Raw genomic sequence first — 27500 nt, 5'->3', positions numbered from 1 at the left:
AAAAAACAGTACTACTTGTAATATTTAGGCTACAGTATCATTTCTAATTTCTTAACTTTTTTTTGCTAGCGTTAAACACCAATCATATTGAGAGTTTGCAACACTGTTAGCAAGACAATGCTAGCAACTGTTAGAAAACAGCGAGGTAAACATTTGTGATCACTAATTAATAATACTCTAGAGCTTCCATTATTTACTGACCAAGACTCCACAGCCCCGCCCACTTATTTCTACTGGCTCACGAGACAGAGGCTCATGCTTTCACATAGCAAGGGGTCAAAACATTCATAAATGCTACAGCTTAACCATAAATGTTGGCACCTCTGCATATGTATTTCCAAAATTGTCAAAAATAGAAACTTTCGCTTGCTGATGTGCTTTTTGTGCTGTAATCTGAGCTGACACAGAGTGTATACCGTTTTCTTCCACTTCCTGTCAAGAACTGTGAGGTCTAGAGAACCTTTACCATATGACTGGGCTGAAACGTTTTCCTTAAATCAATCATTTTATCAAATTAGAGCTGAGTCTCATAAAATTGCCGAAAAGGAGCTAAATGGTGAAAAAGCTGCTCACTTCCACATCATCGCTAGTGTCTAATAAATTATGTAGCTTAAATATTAACTGAAATCCGAGGTTTTTTTTCTTCAAAATCCAATTAATTTTGTTGTTTTTGTGCTCTAAGACTTCATGTTGCTCTGTATTACAAAGAAAACACACAATGAAGAAGAGAACACTCAGCCATATGGACAAACTCAGACAGCAACATCATGGGGCCTGGGTGCAGGATGGAAAACACAGCAAACAGCGCGGACACACTAACACACACTAACACACACCAACACACGCCAACACACGCCAACACACGCCAACACACGCCAACACACGCCAACACACACCAACACACACCAACACACACCAACACACACCAACACTGAACCAACCGCAAGGAGTTCCTACAGATTCAGGACTTTGACTTAAACGTCAGCATTAAGAGGAAATTGAGGAGGCAGTGATGTTCAGTTCAGCCTTTATGGTACAGAATGAACAGAAATTTAAAACACTCCAGCGTGAATCTTTAAAGTTTTTAGTGTAGCTATATGATGTTATATGACAGTTTTGCCCCCGAGGCTCTGATAGCTAATCCACATGGACCTAAAGGCCAGAACTAAACCACTTTTTCACAGAAAGAAGGAATAAAGAAGTTAAACAAATCACTACGTTTGCATCCCACTCAGTGTTTCTCAATCCAGTTGAACCGGTCTTTACATTTCACTGCACCACATGTGGGTTTTTATGTCTTATTAACTTCAAGAGGGAGAATAAACAGAGGCCGGTGAGGGAACGACTGGATAGCTGATATAACGGAAATGAGAACAGGATCTAACTTGTTTCACGGACGATCCACAACATTAAATCTAAGTATAAACAATAAAGTACAATGCATCATTCTTTAATACATTTAAAATTGTAATTCCTGGCAAATTACTGCAGTATGAAAGGAATAAACCACTACAGGATGTGCTGTTTTAGGAAGAAAATGAATATCTTCATCATTAACAATATTCTTCAACCTTCCCTCATACTGTTTATAACTCATTTTAAAATGTGGCCATTAGGAAAATAACTTAAATTGTTGTCATGGCAACTAAATGACACCCCAGCACTGTGGTGGTGATGACAAAGGATTGGGAAACACTGACATATTTTTTTTCTTCACACACTGACACTAAACAGAACAAACTGGACAAGACACGGAAAGCTCTGCAGACCACAGGGAGGCTCAGGGCGCCCTCTAGCAGGCCGAGTGGGGAACTGCGCCCACCGGCTTGCTAGCTCGTTCAGCGCAGGAGGTGATGGGATTAGCGATGGTGCTAGGATAAAGCTGGACTTGAGCACTTCGCTGATGGAGTTAGTACTCACACGCTGCTGTGCCTTGTAGGGTTTGGGCACAGGCTTAGAGACCGGTTTAGAGTCCGGTTTTGTAAGAGGTTTAGGTTCCGCATTCGGGAGTTCAGATACCGAGACCGATAAGGACTGCAGGTAAGAGAAGTGTAACAGGAACAGTTAGTGTGTGTGTCAGATGTAATCTGCTCTTTACATGTAAAGTTAGGGTCACATTAACACTTCACAAACACAACGTGAATTAAATTTCATATTAACTCCATTTACAGGGTCGTGGACCACACACACACACACACACACACACACACACACACACACACACACACACCTCTCTCATACATATACACACATTAGAGTACAATCTGATAGAACGTGTACATTCACAGGACAACATTTATAAGAACGAAGCACACACACACCACAACACACAACAACACAACACACAACAGTATGATGTTTAACAACGTGATGCTCAAATGTTTTTCAGTGGAACAGCAGTGTGTGGAGTGGTGAAGCTGTGTAAAGTCCAACCTGTGACGTGTCCTGGTCACTGTGGACTCCATTGACAGACACTGACTGGTTCAGTGTGGTCTGGTCCAAACTCGTCCTGGAGAGAGAGAGAGCGAGCGAGCGAGCGAGAGAGAGAGAGAGAGAGAGCGAGAGAGAGAGAGCGAGAGAGCGAGGGAGAGAGAGAGAGAGAGAGAGAGAGAGAGACAGAGAGACAGAGAGGGAGAGGGAGAGCGAGAGAGACAGAGAGACAGAGAGAGAGAGAGAGAGAGAGAGACAGAGAGGGAGAGAGAGAGAGAGAGAGAGAGAGAGACAGAGAGGGAGAGAGAGAGAGAGAGAGAGAGAGAGAGAGAGATAAGGTCACAGAAATCACAAACACTCACTCTCGTTTAACTCTGACACGTCCGTTTTCATTAACTGGTGATGTATATTAACCTTGCTCCAGACTCGTATTCAGTCTCGGACTGTACCACTTCCTCTGCGGGGGGAGGCGTCGGAGGTCTCCGCGCTCTCTCCTCTTCTTCCTTCCTTCTCTGAATCTCCTGTTCCTCGAGCTGTGAGGGAGAGAACGGATAATGAATAAAAGAGCAAGCTGAAGAGAAGTGTGTGTGTGTGTGTGTGTGTGTGTGTGAGTGTGTGTGTACCGTGGTGAGCTTCTCGAGCTGAATGAACCGCTCCTCCCAGCCAGCAGCGAGCTTCTCGAAGGCTTCGTGTCGTTTGATGAGGCTCTCCACCTCGTCCACGTTGGAGCCGAGCTCGGCCGCGCGCACCAGCGGCTCCTGACCCGCTAACCACGACTCAGCCACGGAGGCGTCCCTGCTGAACTGCAGCACCTCCAGGACTGTCTCACACACACACACACACACACACACACACATACACACATACACACACACACACACACACACACAGAGAGTTAGAAAAATAACAGTAGCCAGTAGCGATACAGAGGACACCTGCGTATCTGAGAACGCATTCATAGTTTCATCAAGTACAATCGAAAAACACGCACACAAGCACACACACTCTCACACACACTCTCTCACACACTCTCTCACACACTCTCACACACACTCTCACACACACTCTCACACACACTCTCACACACCAATCTGCAGGTGGTCCATTTTGTCCTGCCACTTCTGGTTGATTTCGTCTCTCTTCTCCTGAAGCTGCTGCAGTTTCTCCCGGATCTGCAACATAATCAGATACAGTGTGTGTGTGCTTATAACAGATTGTTGAGAAGTGTATATGTGTGTGTGTGTGTGTGTGTGTGTGTGTATACCTCGTCTGAAGCATAGTGGTTGTTGTTGATGAGGGCGTGTCCCATGTCGGTGCAGGCGGTGAAGCTGCCGGATCGGGCCTCGATCTCTGCTTTAATGTCCTGGTGGTTCGCAATGACGAGCCCAGCTGAGGACACATCCCTAACACACACACACACACACACACACACACACACACACACACACACACACACGATCCTCAAACAGCTACTACATAACAATCCATAATATGTATATGTGTGTATTTGCATACTAATGTACTTGTGAAGAACACACTTTGTTTATTTTGTATTTTCACCCTAAAAAACCTGGCTTTAAAAATAAAATGTAAAATAACAGGATGTGCTGGATCAAGTGCTATTTTAACGAGAGTGGAAGCCGTACTGCTGTGAACTAGGAGTGTTCACGCTGCAATATACTGACATTAGCAACGCCACCTTCTCCTTCATAGTGTTTATTACTTTTTAATTTTAAAATTCTCTTGCTTTTATGTTACATCGAATAACGTGAGAGTAAAGGGGAATAAAAAAAAAAAAAAAAAAAAAAAAAAAAGAGTGATCTGCTTCAGTCAGCATTTTCTATCCCCCAGTTTTTTTGGGGATATGTGTTTAACGGTGGTGGCCTAGATGCTGTTTGCAAAACCATCGTCTTAGAAGAAAATTCTGGCACCTTCGGAGGTGTGAATATACATAACAAAGCTGTGAGCAACATCCCATAATAATATCAAAGAATTCAAGCTGATGCTAATATAAACGCTTACACAAAAGTGTGGTCTTTCGTTATTATAAGTGTATCTGTAGTTTGTGTGTGTGTGTGTGTGTGTGTGTGTGTGTGTGTGTGTGTGTGTGTAAACACACCTGGGGCTGTCGTGAGACTGGATCTGTAAGTTAATGCCGTCCATCCACAGCATCAGATCTCGGACCATGTTAAAGAAGCGGAACTTCTCCACCGTGTCCAATAGCAGCAGCCGTCTGGCTTGAGTGGCAGACAGAAGCCCCTCCCACGCCTCGGTGACGGCACGCTCGTGCCGATGGATGTCGTCTGCCTTCTCTCCTGCGTACGCTTTCTGCAGACGTGCCGCGTCGTCCTGCACCTGTGTCACCTACAGTGAGACGATATAAAGATTAATGAAACCGAGCATGTGCTGTTAGCTGGTTAGATACAAAATGGCGCCTGAGTCTGTCCTTCTGTCACAGCCCCGCCCGCTCTGACCTGTCCGCTGAGCGCATGCACGTCGTGCTCGTAGGCCGTGTGCTGCCGGTGGAGGTGCTGCACGGTGTTGAGGTCGCGGCCCAGCTCGGCCGAGTTCAGCGCCTCCCTCTTGTTGCGGACGCGTGCCAGCGCCTCGCGAGCGTCCTGCTGGAAGCGTTGCAGCTCGTACGAAGCAGCCAGCATCTGCGTGCGCGTGTCCATGAGCTCCAGCAGGTCGGCCCAGGCCTCGTTCAGGCCGTCCTTCCACTCGGCCACGCTGGCGTTCTCTGGGTGGCCTGACTCGATCAGAGCGTCTGCCTGGGCGTTCACTGCGTCCACGCGCTCCTGTCCGATCGCACTCGTGTCCCGCGCAAACTCCCGGAAACGATCCCGCAGCATCTGAGACGGGCAGAGAGAGAGAGAGAGAGAGAGGAGAACTATTTGTGGAAGGGAATTATTTTATTACAGTCTTCACTGGTGTAAACTGATCTCTGCTGGAATTTAATACACATCATGGCAGCAGAGATTATGAAAGATAATTTCTCTTTGCCTTTTTCCAGTACAGTAACTGATACCATATTTCCTGGACTAAAGTAGGTACTGCCACTAGATCCTGCCTAATTAGAAAAATATCTTGAATATATGTGTTGTGCAAGTAGCATTAATGTATCAGTAATTTTGTTTAAGGCTCGTACTAAGGAATGTAGTCAGCGGGAAAATTACGGTAATGTCTGGAGAGAAAATTCAAACATAAATGCTAATGGAAAAAAATATATAACATATACACTGTTTTGGTGAATGAGTCACCTGCAAAAAAAAAAAAAAACAAAAACAGACAATGTGGCATTCCATGTAAGTTATATTTGCCTCAGTGATATGCATTAGAAAATGCATTAAAAAAGGTTAAAATATTTTATAGGAACTTTCCGATACTTATTTTTTTTTATAAAGTGACCTATAAAGCTACAGTCTCTGAGTGGACGGTGAGGATGTGCTGCAGGATGTTGTTCTTACAGTGACGTGCTCGTAGTCCTGGCCGAGCTCGTGCGAGCCGGCGACCACCTCCCTCTCGGCGATCCACTGCTCCAGATCGTCCACCTCTCGCTTCAGCTGTGTGAGACGCAGTCGCTCCTGCAGTTTCCCCCTCCTCTCCTCGGCCAGGTCCTTCAGCCCGGCGTACAGCTTATCCACCTGAGCCTGCCTCAGCGTGATCCGCTCACTGACAGAGACGCACAGACACGGAGCGTGTGAGAATCACTGTTTATGACACAGCGGGTTTTAAATAGTGGCTCAGAGAGACATATCCCAGAATGCTCCTCACCTCTCAGGATGTTCACCGTCCACCATGAGTCTGCTGCTGTTGGCCAGCTGGTGGATGGTCTGAGCGTAATCCTCCAGCGCCTGCTCTAGGATCTGGTGCTTCTTTACCATTACCAAAGCGCTCTGCTCATCCTATAGATACAGTTACACACATATTATAAACACCAAAGCGCTCTGCTCATCCTATAGATACAGTTACACACATATTATAAACACCAAAGCGCTCTGCTCATCCTATAGATACAGTTACACACATATTATAAACACCAAAGCGCTCTGCTCATCCTATAGATACAGTTACACACACATTATAAACACCAAAGCGCTCTGCTCATCCTATAGATACAGTTACACACACATTATAAACACCAAAGCGCTCTGCTCATCCTATAGATACAGTTACACACATATTATAAACACCAAAGCGCTCTGCTCATCCTATAGATACAGTTACACACATATTATAAACACCAAAGCGCTCTGCTCATCCTATAGTTACAGTTACACACATATTATAAACACCAAAGCGCTCTGCTCATCCTATAGTTACAGTTACACACATATTATAAACACCAAAGCGCTCTGCTCATCCTATAGTTACAGTTACACACATATTATAAACACCAAAGCGCTCTGCTCATCCTATAGTTACAGTTACACACATATTATAAACATAAGAGCTCTCTGCACAATATCTAATAACAGTTATAAATGTATTATAAACATCAAAGTGCTCTGCTCAACCTCTAATAACAGTTATAAATGTATTACAACAACCAGAGCACTCTACCATCCTATAAAACAGTTATAAATGCATTATAAACATCCTCAAATTACTTTAGGATGAGTTATATGCATTTATAACATCTTATTTTACATTTTAAAAAAACTTTTTTGATGCTTTTAGAAATAATTATATTAAAATGTCCCTGATGTTCTTGATGAACACACACACACGCACGCACCTTGGCCTTCTCTTCGGACATCATGTGCAGCTCCTGCTCTCCCATCCAGGCCTCGGCCTCTGCAGCGTCTGCGTAGAACTGCTGAGCGCGATGGGCCTCCACTAAACGTGTGTGTCTCTGCTCTGTCTCGGAGATGAGCCGCGCCCACAGCTCCCCGAGCTCGTTCAGACGCTCGTCCAGCACCGCCTGCCGCTCCCCACCCACCTCTGTCCCGTGGCCGGGGGCCATGTTGCGCCCGTGGGCCTGCAGGTCGTCAATGCGAGGCTGGTGGCCCTGAATCTCCTTCTGCAGCGTCTGAGGATAAGGACAAAAACAAAAACATGAGGAAAGTGAGTCAGTGGAATAGTACCTAAAATACCAAACACTCCTTCTCTGCACTTCAGTTATTAGCTTTATAAACAACATTGAACCCCTAAAAGATTCTTCCATGCTTTGGAAAGCTACTAAACATTTTCAGCAATTTTATTTTACAAAAGTGTTCATGCTGATTTATCTGTTCTGCAGAGCTACTAAAGCATGCTACTTTTACACGTGCGTGTGTGTGTGTGTGTGTGTGTGTGTGTTACCTGGTTCTTTTTGATGAGCAGCTGAACGCTGGGCAGGTCTTTGCCGTGATCTGTGGACGTAGCCAGCGGCATTCTCTCCTTCACCCACAACTGCAGGAGAAAAGAGACAAAATGAAATTTGTTATATTTCAAACATGTACATTATTTCATTCTATATCTCTTATAGATAAAGACAGACACCCCAGTTAGTGTGTTAGTCAATTTGTGTGAGTGGGTTGCACATTATACTCATCTCACATTTAATATAAAACCCAGAGGTGCAATCGTTCAGAAGCAAGGCTTAAGATTTTGCATGAAGCGAATCGTTTTCGGTGTATGGAATCGACTCCAAAGCTTTGGAAATAACTCTTAGCTTTTAAAGCCTGGAATCAGTGAAATGACTCTTTGTCACACATTTTACATTTAACACAGAGGTGCCATAATTTAGAAAGGTTAAGATTTTTTTTAAACAAGTCTCAAAATTGTGGACTTGGTGAAATGTGTGTCGAGTGTGCGAGTCTCACTATCTCATCCTCCAGGTCTCTGTTGAACTGGTGGGCCTCTTTAGATGCGAGCAGGTGTTTTCGTCTCTGATTGAGAGGATCCTGGAGCTGAGCGAAGGTGTCTATCACTCTCCTCTGCTGCCCGTCCACCTCCGCGATCCCGGCATCCTCCTGAGACAGGGCCAGAGCCTGCGACTGCAGAGACTGCACCTCCTTCTCCCGCACCTCCATCTGGTGCTCCAGCATCTGTCACACACACGGAAACGCACACACACACACACAGCATCAAGTCATCAATATTCACACCTGTGATCAGAAACATCACTGTGTGGTTGATTTATAATTTAATAATATGTTATAAATGTATATTGGTTATATAATAAACAATCACAGTATACAGTATGCGTAATAATATAAGCACAGACGCTGTAAAATATCTTCACTACATCTACATTTAATTTGGGAGGAAGTTGAGACAGACTTCCATTGTGTTTAGCAACATTTTTAGACCCAAAATATCGTCCATGTCTGATCAGCTACATTTGATACGAGAGGAATCTTTTTTCATTAGGTTTAATTTTATTAAAAAGATGCTAATATTCCGTGCAGTATTTTAGTCTGACCTATAGACTGATGGTCTGAATCGCTGGGAGAATCACTGAATCGCTTATCTGCAGCTTGGCTAACTGAAACACTTGTATACTATACTCATTTTGTTTCCACGAGACGAGTCATTTTCGTTATGTGGAGTCGATTTCAAAGCTTTGGAACTGTCTCTTAGTTTTCAGGGCCTGGTGTCAGGGAATCGACTCTTTTTATTTTCGACTCGTGTTTTCTCGTTATCGTGACCTTCTCTAAATTCTATCAGCTTTTTGTCTGGCCACAGTTTTTGTCTGTCAGTCTGTTTGCTGTTCCACACTTCCGTGCCATGTGAGCGTACCTGGTGTTTCTTGAGCAGGATGTTGACGCTGGTCAGGTCCTTGCCGAAGTCGTCGCTCTGCAGCTGTGAGGAGAGGTTCTGCAGCCACGTGTCGAGAGCCGAGCAGCTCTGGGTGAAGAGCTCGGCGCGGTTGGCGTCGAACAGACACTGCGCTTTGGTCTGTGTGGTGGTCTCTAACAAATCCCACTGCTTCTGCAGCTCACGCAGGGTCTCGGACACCGTCTCCTCCAGCTCGGGCTTCTCCTTCACCAGAGCCTGACCCTCCTGAGACAGAGAGAGCACGTAATTTTTAGCTTAAACAGTCGCTGATCGTTTTGCTTTGGATGAATGTGCATTGGCATTTACGCATGTGTGTGAGTGCACGCGTGTGTGTGTGTGCACCTTATCGATTTTGTCCAGCCAGTCCTTGTTGGAGGCGAGCTCGGCCATGAAGGCTTGGTGTTTCTGCCACTTGCTGTGCAGGTTCCTGGCCTCGTCGTACGTCATGTCCTGAGCTGTCAACATCTTCTCATTAATCCACAGAGTCAGCTATGAAGAGAGAGAGAGAGAGAGAGAGAGCGAGAGAGAGAGAGGGAGACGAAGAGGAAAAAAACAGAATCTGTTAATTTATTTCTAATTAAACAAAACCAATTCAACTGGAATCTTTGGTAATGGACCAACAAAACAAACAAAAAACACAGTGCCAGTTTTCTGTGTGTGTGTGTGTGTGTGTGTGTGTGTGTGTGTGTGTGTGTGTGTGTGTGTGTGTGTATACCTCCTGTCCGTCCTGAAGGAAGTGCTGTAGCTCTCTGTTATCCTTCAGTTTCCCCAGCAGCTCATTAGCAGCCTGTTTGTTCTTCTGGTGCCTGAAAAACAGAAGGAGATGTTTAGAGCCACGTTAAATCATGGCTGTCGCTGGCACTACAGTGCTGTGTCGATAAAATCGGCCGACATTCCGCTTCTCTGGCGTTGTCAGCATCAGCAGAGATCAGGCTGATCGAGCAGCAGTAAATGTTACTTTAATGGTTTATAGGGGCGTCTCTTTATCCCCTAAATACAAATATATGAAGCGTAGCTATTGTGACCTGTCACGTTATATAATTCTGATAATGAGTTATGTCCTCCAGAGGGCGCTAGTGTTACTGCAGGGAATACAACACACTGCTTTAACATACACACGCTCGTCTTTCTCCTTACCTCTCCTCAATGGAGTCGGCTTTCTCCTGAATCTTGTCGGCGTTAGCGTTGCCGTCGGATACGAGGCGCCGCCCAGACTCCACTACGCCGTTGATCTTTTCCTCGCTGGCCTCCATGGTGGTGAGGAAGTCCTCGTGCTTCTTGATGGCCTCCAGCGCCCCCTGCAGGCTCGACGGCATCTCGGTGTGAGATAGAACGTACTCCTGAAGAGAGAGACCGGAACAAAGTCAGATAATTACAGCAAAGCGTCCGTTTATTGATATCTTCTAGCCTTTTCATCTTTCTCTCTCTCTCTCTCTCTCTCTCTCTCTCTCTCTCTCTGTTTCCGTCTCTTACCTGGCTGTTGAGGAAGCTCTCTGCCTGCTTGGCGTCTCTGAGGAAGGTCTGGAAGTCGAAGGCCTGGGCCAGCAGGCACTGTCTGCTCTCCCACATCCTGCGCAGATCCTGCCAGCCCGTGTCCAGAGCCTGCAGCCGCTGCGCCAGAAACATGTACTGAGCGTCCGTCTGGCCCTGGGTCACCTACACACACACACACACACACACACACACACACACACGTACGTACACACAAAGAGACCATAGTAAATGAGCATGCTGTGTATTTGAGGACACGTCTCCTAATTTGTTTTATTTTAGTTCCTCATCTACATGTTCACTCATTCTTTCATGTTATAGTTTATTTATATGTGTGCTGCTTGAATAGTTGTCTAGTCTGTGTCTAATAGTCTGTCTAGTCCATGTGTCTGTGTTTATATCTGTCTGTCTTTGTCTTTTTGTCTGTCTTTGTTTCTTTTTGTGTCTGTCTCTCTTTGTCTCTTTGTCCTTGTATCTGTCTTTGCATCTTTGTCTTTACATCTGTCATCTTTGTCTCTTTGCCTGTTTTTCTATTTTTCCTTTCTATTTTTTTTTGTCCATCTGTCTGTCTTTGTTTCTTTTTGTGTCTGTCTGTCTTTGGCTCTTTGTCATTGTGTCTTTCTGTCTGTCTGCTTGTGTAACTGAGTTTAACTTTTATAACAAACAATATAATAAATAATATACAATAAAATAAAATAAAACCTGACCTACATATTCTCTCAATAGTTGATCTGTATTTTGAAACGTATGATAAATCTCTATTTACTGTATGATTATTTTAAAGGTGTGTGTGTGTGTGTGTGTGTGTGTGTATTCACTCAGTCAGTGTTGTGTACTCTGTGTGGGCTGTAAAATAAACAGAGTGATGAATGTACTGTTTCTCACCTCCGCGCCAGTGGCCTTGATCCTCTCGTAGTCATCGCGGTAGTTGTCCACCTCGTTCTTGATGGCGTCGTGCTGAGCCAGGAGTTGCTCCGCCTCGGCGAGCGAGGTGGGCGTGTCCTCGGAGGCCACGGCGGTCTGCGTGCGTGAAAGCCAGGCCTGGAAATCATCAAGGTGGCGCAGGAAGCCCTGTAGCTTGGAAGCCTCGCCCAGACCCTCCTCGCGCTTCTTCATGGTGCTGCACAGCTCCTCCCACTCCTCCTCCATGTCGGCCAGCCGCGCCTGGATCTCCTCGGCCTGCTCGGGGTGCTCGGACGCCAAGTTCTCAGCCTCGGCACGCTGGCCGCCCAGCTTCCCCTGCAGGACAGAAAGCAGAGCGACGTGAGAAAGTGTATCGAGTGTGTGTGTAATGATCATTAGTGTGTGTATGTGAACAAAATGAGCTTCACATTTCAATCTTTCGATAAGAGATTTAAACTCGATGATTAAATGATTTGCGTCTGCTTATATGTAAATTTACACAATCACAGGAGATCTCACTAACTGAATTTTCTTCAATACTACACTTCATGTCTAAATGCTCCTGGGAACAAATAAAACTGTTCTTATTCAGTTTGATAAACGAGGCCCATTGTGTGTTTGTGTGTGCGCGTGTCAGCTTGTGTGTAGCCTCCAGGTCTCTCATCAGGCTTCTGAGCCTCCACAGGTGTATACACGTGCGTGTGGAATGTGTGTATAGCCTCCAGGGCTCTTGGCTTGCTCAAGGCTTCTACATGAGCATGTATGAGCGTGTGTGTGTGTACCTGTGTATCCTCTAACTCACTCTGCATTAGCATAAGCTTCCTCTACATGAAGACGTGTGTGTAGTATGTCTTTATGGATATAGACACATGTATAGAGTATACAGGCAGAAACTTGGCTCCTTTAGACACTTTTGCACTGGAGAGACCAGGATTGATTTGTGACACTCTATTCCTTCTTGTAGATTTTCTCAGGTCTTTGTTTTAGAATAGGTGCTTTACTAAAGACCAGGAACTGCTGGAGGTGGTACTTTCTGCACTGAAAAGATCTGATTATTAGCTAGTAAGTAAATACTAAAGCCTGTTGAATATCAAGGCGCTGTACCTGTATGGCCTCCAGGTCTCTCTCCATGCCCGTGAGCTTGCGCTGTAAGGCCATGACCCCGGCCAGGTCGTTGCCGAGACCCTGAGTGGACTCGATCACTTTAGTCTTCTCCTTCATCCAGCTCTGGAGCTCGTTACACTCCAAGTGGTAGTTCTGGATGTTCAGAGCTGATTCCAGAGCCTGCTTCCTTTCATCCGCCAGCCGCTGGAACTCACGCCACCTACAGAGCGAATAAAATGTCTTACGGGATCCTATTTTAAATAATGATGATGCAGTATGCTCACATGCTGTGGTGTTGTGTGTGTGTGTGTGTGTGTGTGTGTGTGTGTGTATACCTGTCATTGAGCTGGTCCTGAGTCTGGTTAATTTGCTCCTTGTTGCGGTTGTCGGATTTGAGCAGCTGTTCAGCGACCTGATTCACATCAGCGATGCGAGAGCCAAGATTATTCATCTCCGGCTCCAGAGTTTCGAACCTACACAACCACAACACAAACGATTCACCAACACAATACACCATAACACAAAGTAACACTAAACAGGCAAAAAGCATCTATTTAATCACTGCTGAAATCTCTCATATTGTGATATACAGGTATCATGTTTTGATATGATCTTGCATTTAAATGGATTTGACAGTGTGAATTTTTTGATTGGCATTTTTAATCTTATGGATAAAATCACTCTTTCTGTGCATGCCTCAGTATATCTCTCCTTCCCATCCGCCCACTCACCTCTGCTGGACCACCTCCAGGTCCTCGAGTTTGGAGGGGATCTCCATGGTGAGAAGCCACTGTTCCTTCTCTCCGATCCACAGCTGGCAGGCGTCGGCCTCGCTGTACATCCGGTACAGAGCCAGAGCCCCCTCCAGGGCATCGCGGCGTGCTGAGGACAGAGCCTTCAACTCCTCATAGCGCTGCTCTATAGCAGGGAGACGACCCTCCACCTGAGAAACAGAGAGAGAGAGAGAGAGAGAGAGAGAGAGAGAGAGAGGGGGTCAACCAGAGGGCTACCAGAAAACACTGAGTGTGCAGGTGACCTAAGGTCCTAGCACATGTACCTGTGGAGACTGGGCGTATTCTGAAGGCAGTGTTTGAGCCTGCTCGTGCAGTGAGTCGATCAGAGGGCGATGGCTCTGGATCTCCTCCTCTACCTCCTTCTGTTTCCGTGCCAACGTCTGTGTAGAGTACTCATCATGGCCGACCTCCTGACTGGACACCTGCCACAACACACACAGGTTATTAGCATATTGTAATAGTTACCTTACTTTAACAGCAGTACTAACCCTGCATTTACAGTTACATCACTGTAATGCTGTTACGAACATCGCAGTTAGTTACGTCACTGTAACGCTGTTACGAACATCGCAGTTACAGTTACGCCACTGTAACGCCGTTATGAACATCGCAGGTACAGTTATGTCACTGTAACGCCGTTACGAACATCGCAGTTACAGTTACGTCACTGTAACGTCGTTACGAACATCGCAGTTTCAGTTACGTCACTGTAACGCCGTTACGAACATCGCAGTTACGTCATTGTAACGCCGTTACGAACATCGCAGGTACAGTTACGTCACTGTAACGCCGTTACGAACATCGCAGTTACAGTTACGTCACTGTAACGCCGTTACGAACATCACAGTTACAGTTACGTCACTGTAACGCCGTTACGAACATCGCAGTTACAGTCACGTCACTGTAACGCCGTTACGAACATCGCAGTTACAGTTACGCCACTGTAACGCCGTTACGAACATCGCAGTTACAGTTACGCCACTGTAACGCCGTTACGAACATCACAGTTACAGTTACGTCACTGTAACGCTGTTACGAAAATCGCATTAACAGTTACATTATCGATAAACTTCAAGACATATCCTGAAATGAGTGCTACCTGTCTGAAAGCGTCCTGGAGCCAGGCCTCCATATCGTTGGCGTCAGTCTGGAACTGGTGGAAAGCTACAGATTCCTTCAGACGCTGCTCTCGCAAACGAGATGCCTAGTGGGACCAGAGAGAGATAAGAGAGAGCGGATGAAAAAAATGGAGAGACACAGCAAGAGAGAAAGATGAGATCATCATGACTGACTCTGAATTCATTCATTTATTAAGAAAGACCTCATTCATTCATTCATTCATCCATCCATTCATCCATCAGTCCACCCATCATCATGCCTGATTCTCCATCATCCATTATAATGGCTAGCTTTCCATCCAGCTATCCATTATCATGAGAGACTCTCCATCCACCCATCCATCCATCCACCCATCCATCATCTATCCAGCACATTTGTCTCTTCTTCTCTCCCTTCTTCTCTCCTCACCTCTTCCAGTCGCTCCCACTGAGCTTTGATCTCTTTGATCCTCTCTGTGATCTCAGGTGCTCCACAGTGCCCCTCCTTTACCAGCTGCTCTCCGGAGGCGATGCTGTTCCCCAGCGGGCCGTAGCGGGCGGCCATCTCGTCACGGAATGCCTCGTGTTTGGAGAGGAGGCGTAGGGCAGAGGACAGATCCTTCCCGCACTCCTCCGTCGCCATGATCTGCTCCTGTTCACGCATCCATGCTGCCTCCTCACCAAGCTCCCACAGCAGCTGCCAGAGACGCCGCGATTCCTCCAGCTGTGCGCGTCGCTCGGCTGCCAGCCTGCCCAGCTCTTCGTACGCCTGGCCCAGGAGCGCCACCTTCTCCTCCACCAGCGCCGGCTCACACGGCTTATAGGCTGAGAAGAGGAGTTAGGAGTAGAGGAAAAGGAAATTGGGGAGATGATGGAAGAAATGTAAAGAAGAAAAAAATGGGAGCTCAGAGTTCGGAACTAGATACTCGAGTGTGTTTATGTGTATGCACTGCAACAACCTGTGTGTGTGTGTGTGTGTGTGTTTGTGTGTGTGAGCAACTCTCACTCATTTCGTCGGAGGTGAAGCGATTCGCTGCGGTCTGCACCACCCGAATCCTCTCCGCCTGGGCTGATATGTCTGCCTCCACCAGTGTGTGTTTCTGGAGCAAGTCCTCCACGTCGTGAAGGTGTTTCCCGCTGTCTTGTGACTGCAGACGACCCTACAACACACACACACACACACACACACACACACACACACACACACACACACACACAGACACAATAATTTTCGGAATCTGCTCTAAATGGCTTTATACCCATGCATGTAGCGAGCATGTAGTCCAAGCCATTGTTTAAAAGTAATATTACTATAAAATATATCTCAAGCGTTTTAAAATGATCAGAATAAACAATAGACGCTAGTAGACTAGCCGAGATGTCATCAGCTGTAGGACTGAAATCCCGTCGCAAACCCAACAATGTATTACAGCGAGGTTCGTCACGCACCTTCATGTCTTCCATCCAGTCCATAATGTGTCTCATCTCTTGCAGGAGTCTCTGCAGGTCGCGGTGTGCCATGAGTCTTTCACGCCTGGCTGTGAGCAGCTCCTTCAGGTACTCCCAGAGACGCAGCACGTTGTCCCGGCGCGCCAGGATACGCCGCACGTCATGGTATCCCTCCGCTTCAAGCTCACGGGCCACGGCTTCCACGGCAGCCACTCGCTCTCCGTACGCGCCGATGTCCGTCTCGATGGCCTCGTGCTTGCGTGTGGCCGCTTCCACGGCGCCAAGATCGTATCCAAAGTTGTCCTGATTTGGAAGAGAATGGAATAAATATATATTTTTTTAAAAATGCACACATTTTCTGACACACAAGCTACAAAAAAATATCTAATTCCTCTCTGACCTGCGAGACGAGACGCTGGTTCTCGCTGAGCCACGTCTCCCTCATGGCGGCTTTGCGGTCGAATCGTGCCGCCAGCATCTCCAGCTTCTCCTGGCGAATCAGCTCGTTCCTCAGAGCCAGCTCTCGCTCATGCTCCGCCTTCTCCAGCCGCTCCCACGCCTGCTCGGCCAATCACAGAGCACAAACAGGCGTGAGTCTTAGAAACGTGCTGCTACTAACTAGACACGGTAATGTAAGAACATGTTTTGCCATGTCTGTGTGTGTGTATGTGTGTGTGTGTGTGTGTGTGTGTGTGTGTGTGTGTGTGAGAAAGACAGAGAGAGACAGTACCTTGTTGATGTCGGAAATGAGTTTTCCCTCTCGAGGCATGTAGACTTTCTGGTTGTTGGCCCTCATTTTGCTCTGAATGGTGAACAGGAGAACCTCCAAATTCCCCTTCTCTGTGAATCTGTCACACACACACACACACACACACACACACACACACATACACAGACACACAGTTACAGAAAAGCCAAACAGAAAGGCCAATGCTTCATACATTTTCATAAAATGAAATCCCAAAAAGGCCATAGGCTATGTAGTGTGTGTGTGTGTGTGTGTGTGTGTGTGTGTGTGTGTGTGTGTGTACACACTTGGGTGGTTTCTCCACAGTGCGGTAGGTGTTGAAGGCCTGCAGCTGGTTCTGCACGGCGCTCAGGGAGTTGGCGAGCTGCCGGTCGTTGAGTGTAACGATGGTCTGCTCGATCCACTGCAGCAGCTCCGAGGCCAACGTCTCGTACTTCTCAATCAGCTGGTCTGCCTCGATCGCGTAGTCCAGCACCTACACACACACACACACACACACACACACACTCTTTTACATTTTAAAATCACCAGCACCTCTGGAAAAGTATGGATGTGATCATGACAGAATCAGTATGGCCTCCTCAAGCATCCTTAATATTTGTCAATCACATCCACTATTTCAGATGTAAAGCGAAACCACACAAACACACACACACACACACACACCTTGCCAATTCGCTTGCCCTCCACGGCGAGTGCCTTCATCTTGCTGAAGTAGTGGTAATACGTGGCCACATATGTGATGATCGACTTCTCATCTGGCTGATCCACATTCACATCTACACACACACACACACACACACACACACAAATGTAAATATACATTACTGCATAAAATGCAAGCAATAAATTATGAATAATCTTCGACACGTAAAGAATGCAATAGTGTGAGTGTTTTTTCTGTTTGTGTGGACTTTGTGTGTGAGAAAGTGTGTGAAAGTGTGTGAAAGTGTGTGTGTACCCTCAGGATCCAGCAGTTTGGTGAGCCCCATCTCTTTCTCGGCGATGTTGAAGGCGTTCTGCAGGTTGTAGTGAGCGTTAGAGCGCTTCAGCGTGTCGAACTCGATCAGATCCGGCCTGAGACAGAGACAGAGACAGAGAGAGAGAGAGAGAGAGAGAGAGAGAGAGAGAGAGAGAATTAGCGAAAGATACAAGGCAGCCTTTTTTCTGTGACAGCCAGGGAAAACCCTTTAAAATGTTGATATTTTTTACTGCATCCACATTGTGGTAATACACAACACAAGCCTCGTCGTTGTCTATGTTCATGCTAACATCGATGCTGAAATAACTAGCGATTATTTTCACCTGTAATGTGTTGCTTTCAGCTAAAAAAAATATTCCTGACCCCTGTTCTACATAAAAGAGAACACACACTGCGGTACGTTTAACAGCAGAGGGCGTCGATCAGCCAGTAATGCTGTACTGCGGTGTGTGGAGCGACAGATCGTTTATTCTCCTTATGTAGGTCAAATAATTCAGCCTTCTCCACCGCAGTGTGTGAGCAGAACAGCACAAACACACTATAAGAAGTGGCAAAACTGTTATGGATGGATGGATGGATAGATGGATGGAGAGCTGAATGGATTGATAGTCACTTATATGAGTAGGAACATTACAAGACGGATGGATGAAAGGAGAGACGGTGGCTCAGGTGGGCCATTAACCTTTGTCATTAATCAGGTGTGCAGGAGCAGTGAAATGAGAATGGTGACATCATTAACTCAGATAGATATATGTCTCTGTCTCTCACACACACACACACACACACACACACACACACCTCAAATGATCTTTCTCGAGCATAAGATGGTTTCCTTCTACTGCTCACATCTTCACTGTCTCTTGCACAGGATGTAATTAATGAATTATTAAATACGTGAGGAATAAAACACTCCGTTTGTGCCGTTACAGGAAACTAATCAGCGACGAGCTAGTGTGATGTGGAAGCATGCACCAAAGTGTTTTGTTCCACTTGTACCACAGCAACATGCCAACAATTACAATGTTTATGAATTAAAGAACAACACATCATACTTTTTATCCAAATATGGTTACATCTAACGTTGCGGAACGGCCGTGAACCAAGTTATTTCCTGTTCTCGCTTACATTAATGTAAACTCCTCCTTTTCCGAAGATATCGGAAAAGTTATAGTTACAGCTTTACCTCTGACACTGGAGACTCCTTCCATCAAGGTTACATAAACGTCTCCTTACAGAAAACGTCATAACAATAATTACACACGTTTTTTTAATCCGTTTACGTAGACTGTCCGCCCCACGAACGAGCCGTTCCTATAGAAACGATAACGTATTAAAACGTTAATATAAACCTGTGATTTGCGGCTTCACTACTGCCAGAGCTGCTGTTATGGAAAATCAATCAATACCTTCTGACCAATCAGGTTGGAGAATCCAACAGCGCTGTGGTATTCGGTGCTAATGATTTTTCAGCACATGGCAGCGGGGGATTATGGGACCTGACAGGCTTCAGCAACTGACCTGAATACCTGAAGGCTTGGCAATATGCGTCGACATGTTAAACAATGAAGCGTTGTGTGTGTGTGTGTGTGTGTGTGTGTGTGTGTGTGTGTGTGTGTGTGTGTGTGACTCATCATTTCGTTCAGCAGTTGTGTTTGCATTGGGCTGCATGAGGACAACGACCTTGGACGCCATGTGTCACGGTGCATATTTGTGTGTGTGTGTGTGTGTGTGTGTGTGTGTGTGTGTGCGCGTGTGTGCGCGTGCACGCGGTAGGCTACCTGTGTTTGTGCACGATGGCATTGAACGCCAGGCCGTCTCTCCAGCTGGTGGTGAAATTGTGCACGTTGACATTCGGGTACCTGCAGGACAAACAGCTCATGAGTGTGTGTTATTAGTTGTGTAATGAGTTACACAATATAGCAAACTAATAATTAATGCGCATCACTGTTAATGCTGCATAACCCTACGTTCACACTAGGAACAAAGCGACATTTTCTCCATACGCACGTGACAGGGAGCTACGATTTCAGCGATAAACGACATTGCAACATTTGGACGGAGATTTTCACTTTACTTTAACTTTAACTCTTACCGATTAGTTCACGCAAAAATAGAATCGTAGTTTCAATGTATCGTGTCATATACGACCTCTGGTTAAATGTATGTAGAGACGTTACGTAGCTACTACAGCTAGCTCGCTTTGCCGATTTGTTTTGCAACAAAGTTGGTACGAAGACGAGCGAATCAAACTTAAATACAATTCAAACAAAAGTGATGTGTATTAATCGTATAGTGATCTGAAATCTGTACAATTTTAGTTACCACCATTTCTCGCCTGAATTGCCTGAACAGGCCACGCCCACAATCGACAACAGTAGCGGTCGCTACACAAGCTACCTGCGTATTAATGTGAACGTAGTTTAAGGACAGCTGTTTTTGGCATCTTTTTAAGGGTATATAAAGTACCAGTCATACATTTGTGGTCATACTACTAGAGCTAGCATTACAAAACTTTTTTTTTTTTTTTTTTTTTCTTTGCTTCAGTGCATTTTATCAACTCTTTGCCTCCTATCTTGCGTTTTGGGTGGAAGCTGCAATATCCCAACTGCTACTTTCGCAAGCAAGGGGCCCTAACTTCCTCCTAATTGTGTTGGTGTATTGCTATATATTGCATTTCGGTCACTTTTATTAGATTGCGCTTGTATCCTTATGCATATTTGTCCTGTTTTTTATTACGGCTTTATTCTAAGCAGAGCTGCAAATCCACTGTATAATAAAAGCCTTGAACAGAGGAATGATTACAATCAGTGTCTAACTTGTACCAAAACTCGCATGGAATCCCCACCCATGAGGCATCATCAGATTTACAGGCATCTTGAACATCTAGATACATGCTCTAACTGCAGTTTTAAAAAAGGGTTTGACCTTTTACCTTCCCAGCAATACAGAGAAACGGAACATTATAAACGGCGCACGTCACAAATAATGTGGTGCTTGGACCCGGATGATCGCTGCTATATTATTTCTTCTATTCTTTTCTTGATATTTTTTTTTTTTCATCATTCCACCATTTGTTCCTCTCTGTCTCTGTTCCTTCTCTCTCTCACTCTCTCTTTCTGTCTTCTCTCCACCTTTCACTCTAAGTCTTTCACTGTACCTATCCCTCTTTCATTATTCTTCTCTGAATTCCAACACTTTCTTTCCTTGTTAATTTCCACTGTGCTCTCAAATGTCCTTTCAATTTCTTCTCATTTCTCTTTCTTTCTCTCTGTTTCTCTCTCTCTCTCACTCTCTCTCTCTCTCTCACCCAGCTGTCTTCATCTGGCACCACAGCAGTAAGGCGTCTTTGGCGGATTTCTTCTCCTTGTTGTCCTCTGTCTCCACGCTGATGTCCTGAATCTGCACACACACAAACACAAACACACACACACACACACATTTTAGCTTATACATGATAAAAAAGGAAAAAGAAAAAAACTTCAAGCTCATCCTTATCTGCTCAAGACATCTGTATATCTACATCTCGATACTGCCCGAGGTTCTGACTCTTTTTTTTTTGGTAAGGTGACATTTAAGTTATAAGTATCTTCTTTACGCAGAAGTGTTATACCCAAATAAATTTTTAAAGTGTTAAAAATATATATAAAGTGCATCAATCTACATCTGTACAGACCATCAAGCCACCACACAAGGCACATGTAGCACATTAGTGGTGTGTACAGATGTTGCTAAATTTCCGTAATAAGGAACTGGCTTTCAAGTTCAAATTAGTTAGCAAGAAAGTGACAGAGAAATAACCCCACTCTTCATTTAGCGAGATATTTCGACAGCTAGGTCATGAACATTTAGGCTGCGATATTTCAGAGCTGTCAGATCTAGAGCAAACACCAAGAGACTAACCGGCAAGGGATCGTATGCTAAATTGGAAACATGACCGCGATACTCTCACATACACACACACAGTGTAGAACAAACCTACAATCATGTTGAGATTAGACCCATCTGACCATTTGCGATCTCACGCATTGGAAGATTGCGATCTGTAATTACGTCCCTTCAGTAAAAACAAACAATCAGCATATTAGGACGCTAATCGGAACCATCAGGAGTGCGGCGCAATCAGGACCATCATCATCATCGCCGCCACGCTTCGATAATTAACCTCGGTTTCAGCTGAGGAGACTCGAATAGATGCTGAGAGGTCAAAAGAAAGCGTTCAGGGCTAGATTGTAATCATAGGAATTACAACAGAGAGCTGACTTCAACGTGAACGCACAACTTAATGAAGAACACGCCGTGTGCACGTTGGAAAATTAAACAAGTTTGTCGTAATCAAGGGCTTGGGGGAAGAAAAAAAAAAAAAACTCACAACAAAACAATGATTCCATTAAATTCACCTCACCTTGAAAACAGGCTTCATCTGCTTAAGTCTACTTTAACTTTCAAACTCGAACTAGTGGAGATCTTTATTTCAACTGTGTGTGCAAAATGATGGGTTTGGGTTTACAGTTCTCACAAAACAACAGCCATTTAAAGAAAAAATATATATACATACACATATATATAAATACACTCTGTTCTAAAAAGACTTCTTGATGGTTATTTCAGGTGTTTATTACTGTTACCACCTCGAAGTTCATTATTATTTAATAACAGCACATCCCCAAGTGTTTTATTTCTCTTACACTGCAGCAATTTGCCAACAATTACAATTTTTCATTAATTAAAGAACGACGTCATACTTTTAATCTGTTTATAGTTACAATTAATGTCAGGAAACGTCTCCGTTAAAAAAAAAAAAAAAGTTTCTGTTCTCACTCACGTCAACAGCTATAAACAGGTCATCCTTCACCTGTTTCTTTGTTTTCCTCTCTCTTGATGTTAATAAAATAAAAAACGCAGTTTGTCACGTTACCAAGGAACCACAAAAGTGTAAACTTACTAACACTTACTAATGGAAAACTTACTAACACTGGAGACTCCTTCCATAAATGTTAAACATCTCCTCGCTGAAAACGTCACGACATCAACGATTATTCGTTTTTCTTTGTTAAATAACAGCATGTTCTTTTTTAATGTACATTGCCTGCCATACAATTCCCTGTGTAAGCTGTTACTATAGAAACAATAATGTATTAGAACGAGTGCATTAATATAAATATGAAATCGGCTGCGTTATTGTCAGAGCTTCTGTCGTAGAAAATTAATCAACACCTTCTGACCAATCAGAATCGAGAATTCAAAAGCACTGTGGGATAAAAGCGACATTTTCTGCCACATGTAACTACAGACCAGGTTCGTCACGAGCTGGTTATCCTGCAAGATTAGCTAACTAGCTACTAAATTTCATGGTACACAGGGATAGCTTAGTTAACGAAAGTAAACTACACAAATACTTTAAATTGAAATAAAATAGAATTCTAAAGTGACAACTTTTTTTGCCTCCTAAACTAACTGAAACAGACAAAAAAAAGAAAAGCAGAAGTAAATTTCTGTTGTTTTTTTTTAAACATGTAACACTGTCATCATGCCAGCACGTTCTCGATCTCTAATAATAACGCGCTGTTCATCATCCAGCTCCGGGGGAAATCCCCCATCACTCAAACATGCACCTGCATAACACTCATGCACAGAGAATTCAAATGACTACAAATGAAACTGAAAGTAAAGTATATAAAACAAAAAATCTAAAAATCTAAATATCTAAATATATATGTTCATACAAAACAAAAATTGTGTATGTAAAACAAAATCGAAAAATAACACAAATATCAAAACTTGTTTTAAAAAATCTAAACCATGTACAGGAATATAAGGTGGAAAAAAGTCCCAAGTATTCGTGAAATCATAAAAGTGACACGCTGTTACAGGAGACTCAACGCTGACATGAGACGGAAAAATGCGACCAGTCATGGCACGAGACTCCAAGGCCCCGCCCCCCCGTACCTGGAAGCGCAGGATGATGGTCCAGATGAGGCCGAGAGTGAGGCGGTGGTTGCCGTCGACGATGTCGTGAGAACCCATGTTCTCCAGATGGACCTTCTGCTCCTTGAGGAACTGCAGTGCTTTATCCACGTTCTCCAGACAGTGGATCCTCATCCGACCTTTAGTGGGCTTCGGCTGGACAAGCGCGGGAAAGAGAGAGAGAGAGAGAGAGAGAGAGAGAGAGAGAGAGAGAAGTGAGTGAGAGGATGATATCAATAATCACACTGTTAATACTGAGATAAGTTGAACAAATCAAACAAGTGAACTAATGAATGAATGAATCACTGAATCAATAGACAAATAAATTACGAGAAACTATTACAGTCTTTACAGGACAAATGACTAATTTGCGGGAAAAAAAAAAACACAGCAGGGCTAGGTCACTACGAGTGGAGGCTGAGATGGAGTGAGTGAGTATGTGAATGAATGAATGAATGAATGAATGAACGAGTGTAGAGGTACTGACCAGTTGCTCAGAGGAGAGCACCTCGAGCAGTCGGATGAGCATGCGTCCATCGCGCAGGTCCGTGTACAGATCGCTGATCCTGCACGTCACACGGCCCAGGTGGGAGTTCACCCACTTAGTGAAGGTCTTCTTCTGTACAGCCTCTCGCTCATCTGCACAATAAACACACAATAAACAATAAACACGCGTCTAGTGAGTTACACATGAAACATACTTATGAAACAACGAGCCTCATTTCTCAGTTTCTGAGTAAAGAGTGAATTATTTTCGGCCTGAATGAAGAAAAAAAAACAAACTCTGGTATTCATCGGTATACGCACATCAGCCGTAAATTACCAAGCACATTCGCGGTACAGCTGATATAAATTTAGCCACGCCTACAAAACGCCATAAAAGGCAAAGCTCACAGAGCTGAAAACGACAAAATGGCAACAAAATGGCGAAAAAGCGCCTCCTAAACATACCAGACACACACTAACTCTTCCTCCTTATGTAAGGTGCCATTACTTTTGTCCTAACTAAACAGCTAATCTAATTTGTCTTAATTTATGGATATTTTTTTTTTTTTTTTTTGGGTTGCTTTCTTTCAATCTTTATTAATGTTAAACAAACGAGTTTCATTAAACTGGTGTGTCATTGAAATGATTTAAGCGATTAAAATCGCAGTAACTCATCGAAAAATAAACGTCTCTCATTAGTGAGTCTCCCTTAGCGAAAACGTGCACACGCTCAGGAGCGAAACGTAGGATAGAAGCTTTTATCCGAATTTTCGCGAATAGTGTATTTCTTGTCTACGAATAATTTGGTGTCCAGTTTGACAGTGAATGATCAAACAAACCGTAACATAAAGCAATGCTTCATAACGTAACAGCAACTCTCCAAGAACATCTCACACACACACACACACACACACACACACACACACACACACACACACACACAATTACCACGGCCCACGCATTGCATCATCACCACTCACTGTCTTACCACAGGTATTGCATATTAATGTTGAAGGGTCAACAATTGCGCAAAAGTACAACACTTTATCTTGAAGAACACTGAAGTGCACTTCCTTTTCTACACCTACAGTGGAGGATGCGTTGGAACGGAGTGCACTGAGGCTCACAGAAACGGAAACACACTCGAATGATGTGTGTTACTCCCAAAACACGGGCTGTGGGTGCTAGCGTGGTGGCTACGCTGTGAGGATGATGTGAGAACTTTGTGTGCTGGTTGGAACATATGGGAGCTGTCAATGAGACTCGAGCGGCAGGTGACAGATGCTCAATGTCACGTGTTGTGGATGACCTTAACAGTTAAACAGGTTTCTTGTAAACAAACACACACTCAAGTGCACATACATATGTACGCTAACATGTACACCTATGCGCGCTCACACACACAAACACACACACACACACACACACACACACACATATACTCAAGGCCTACTGAGTGGATAAAGGAAAAAGGAAATGTTTAAATAGTGGGTGTGTATTCTTCAGTGTGTGTGTGTGTGTGTGTGTGTGTGTGTGTGTGTGTGAGAGCAAGTGACAGAGACATTAGCAAGTGATTACAACAATGTACAAATAATGTATAGTGATACAAAAGCTCCACAAATGCTTAGTCTCCCACACACAAGCAGGGAATATAAACTTTATGAGGACCTTCTGAGGAAGGAAAATGTGTGTGTGTGTGTGTGTGTGTGTGTGTGTGTGTGTGTGGAGTGACAGTAATCATGATGAGACAGATTAAGGAGCCATTTAGTGGGGAAACCCCGCTTCCAAACTTAAACACACACACACACACACGTCAGGTTTTCTATCTTTATGAGGACCTCATGAGTGACACAGTGATTATTACTGCAGCTAATTAATCCAACGCTTAAACCCGACCCTGACCATAACCACAGAAACCAGAGGGAAATATTTTGGCTCTTTAAGTTTTTCAAACAAAAGCTGTTAAAACACTTTTTTTTTTTTTTTTTTTAAATGAGGACTGGTTGATTGTCAGGACATTCGAATGTTTAAGGTACTATGTTTTATTTTTTTACAGGCTGATTGAAACACACATTTCCTAAACGTTACAACTAATAAAATAAATAGCAAACGTAAGACAACAACATAAGTTCTGAACACCTGAAAGGCCCCGGTGTGGAACCTGCTTGGAATTCGTAATATACGTAAACGCTCGCTTTTCACTTTCTACGTTTTTTTCTCAACGCAAACATGAACACTTGCTCGTCTGATAGCGGTATAAAATTCAGGTTAATTTTACACCTAATTAATATTTGAATGAACTTCGTAAAGCTTTTCGACATCCTTAACGCACACTAATGACGTCACAACTCCTGAGGACATCAGACAACGCCGTGAAATTTCTCTCTCTCTCTTTTCTCTTCTTCAATATCTCCATCTTCCTCTAGGGATTTCTACCTTCTTCTCTTTCTTTCTATCCATTGTTCTTTTTGCACTCTTGTTTCTGTCTCTGACATGCCGGGAAACGCTATATCACTTTATGTAACCTGAAAACACACACACACACACACACACACACACACACTGTGAGAGAAACACTGAGCAGATTGAGCGTGATTGAGTGATTCACTGAAGATAATCCCTGATTCAGTGAAAGGCTGTGAAGCGGAGCGTTGTATACCAAAGTCCTGACCTTCCACACACTAAACATCGTTTATGTTTAACACAATGAAAAGCGCTTAAGCTTAGTTAAAATCCTGTAGTTGTGACGGTCTTATTTCTTTTCGGTTAAACATCTTGTTTAAGCACGTTTTGATGTGCGGATTCTCATTAACTTCATGAAGATATTCTGTCACTTCTGTTGGATCTTGGGACACTCCCACTATTCCCACCAAAGCATCGTGTCTGCTTTCGCACCTTTTATATCACGGGGCTGCCGTGGCACCAAGTTCGGGAGGCGTGAATTGGTGTGAAACTGTCGGAGTACGAATCTCATGAAGGCTTTACAGGTGGTGTTTCTCCGGTCTCACTTAACCAACGACAAAACCGTGTTATAACATAAAACCACTGACCCGTGTTTCTGTCCGGAGCGATCAGCCCGAATACGAGTTCAGCTGAACTTCAATTAAACCCTTGAAAACTAAACACTTCACTTCAGGGTGTGCTGTTACAGGAAACTAACCAATCACAGCGTGGTGAGGTGAGGCGGAGCTTCCACCCTGATGTTCATTAATTTCCTATAATAACTTATCCCAAAGTGTTTTATACCACAGCGATTTGCCAGTCATTACAATTTTTTTTTCTTTATT

The 27500-nt window shown here is 44.3% G+C and overlaps 1 protein-coding gene across 4 annotated transcripts in view; it reads right to left on the bottom strand.

Moving 5' to 3' along the window:
• Window positions 1-27500, bottom strand: part of LOC113531476 (spectrin beta chain, non-erythrocytic 1) — a 75848-nt gene that overhangs the window by 6062 nt on the left and 42286 nt on the right. For 2 of the 4 annotated variants that reach the window (XM_034300818.2, XM_034300819.2), the window contains 36 exons: window positions 24215-24366; window positions 23710-23883; window positions 21071-21162; window positions 19542-19622; window positions 17743-17858; window positions 17448-17560; window positions 17069-17256; window positions 16764-16881; window positions 16434-16592; window positions 16034-16336; window positions 15591-15744; window positions 15015-15409; window positions 14587-14691; window positions 13751-13909; window positions 13425-13636; window positions 13029-13166; window positions 12694-12913; window positions 11572-11925; window positions 10669-10851; window positions 10333-10535; window positions 9911-10001; window positions 9538-9684; window positions 9157-9420; window positions 8238-8462; window positions 7735-7824; window positions 7169-7462; window positions 6205-6335; window positions 5898-6102; window positions 4905-5282; window positions 4550-4794; window positions 3695-3833; window positions 3518-3602; window positions 3054-3250; window positions 2845-2963; window positions 2434-2509; window positions 1921-2034 (listed from right to left, as the gene is read on the bottom strand). In XM_034300818.2, coding sequence (XP_034156709.2) covers window positions 1921-2034; window positions 2434-2509; window positions 2845-2963; window positions 3054-3250; window positions 3518-3602; window positions 3695-3833; window positions 4550-4794; window positions 4905-5282; window positions 5898-6102; window positions 6205-6335; window positions 7169-7462; window positions 7735-7824; window positions 8238-8462; window positions 9157-9420; window positions 9538-9684; window positions 9911-10001; window positions 10333-10535; window positions 10669-10851; window positions 11572-11925; window positions 12694-12913; window positions 13029-13166; window positions 13425-13636; window positions 13751-13909; window positions 14587-14691; window positions 15015-15409; window positions 15591-15744; window positions 16034-16336; window positions 16434-16592; window positions 16764-16881; window positions 17069-17256; window positions 17448-17560; window positions 17743-17858; window positions 19542-19622; window positions 21071-21162; window positions 23710-23883; window positions 24215-24366 — 6419 coding nt within the window. The remainder of the gene's footprint in view (window positions 1-1920; window positions 2035-2433; window positions 2510-2844; window positions 2964-3053; window positions 3251-3517; window positions 3603-3694; window positions 3834-4549; window positions 4795-4904; window positions 5283-5897; window positions 6103-6204; window positions 6336-7168; window positions 7463-7734; window positions 7825-8237; window positions 8463-9156; window positions 9421-9537; window positions 9685-9910; window positions 10002-10332; window positions 10536-10668; window positions 10852-11571; window positions 11926-12693; window positions 12914-13028; window positions 13167-13424; window positions 13637-13750; window positions 13910-14586; window positions 14692-15014; window positions 15410-15590; window positions 15745-16033; window positions 16337-16433; window positions 16593-16763; window positions 16882-17068; window positions 17257-17447; window positions 17561-17742; window positions 17859-19541; window positions 19623-21070; window positions 21163-23709; window positions 23884-24214; window positions 24367-27500) is intronic. The other 2 variants (XM_053230300.1, XM_034300821.2) reach the window with 1 other exon arrangement.

Source organism: Pangasianodon hypophthalmus, chromosome 27, assembly GCF_027358585.1.
Source record: "Pangasianodon hypophthalmus isolate fPanHyp1 chromosome 27, fPanHyp1.pri, whole genome shotgun sequence".
Taxonomy (NCBI): Eukaryota; Metazoa; Chordata; class Actinopteri; order Siluriformes; family Pangasiidae; genus Pangasianodon; species Pangasianodon hypophthalmus.
This window is presented reverse-complemented; position numbering and strand designations above follow the sequence as displayed.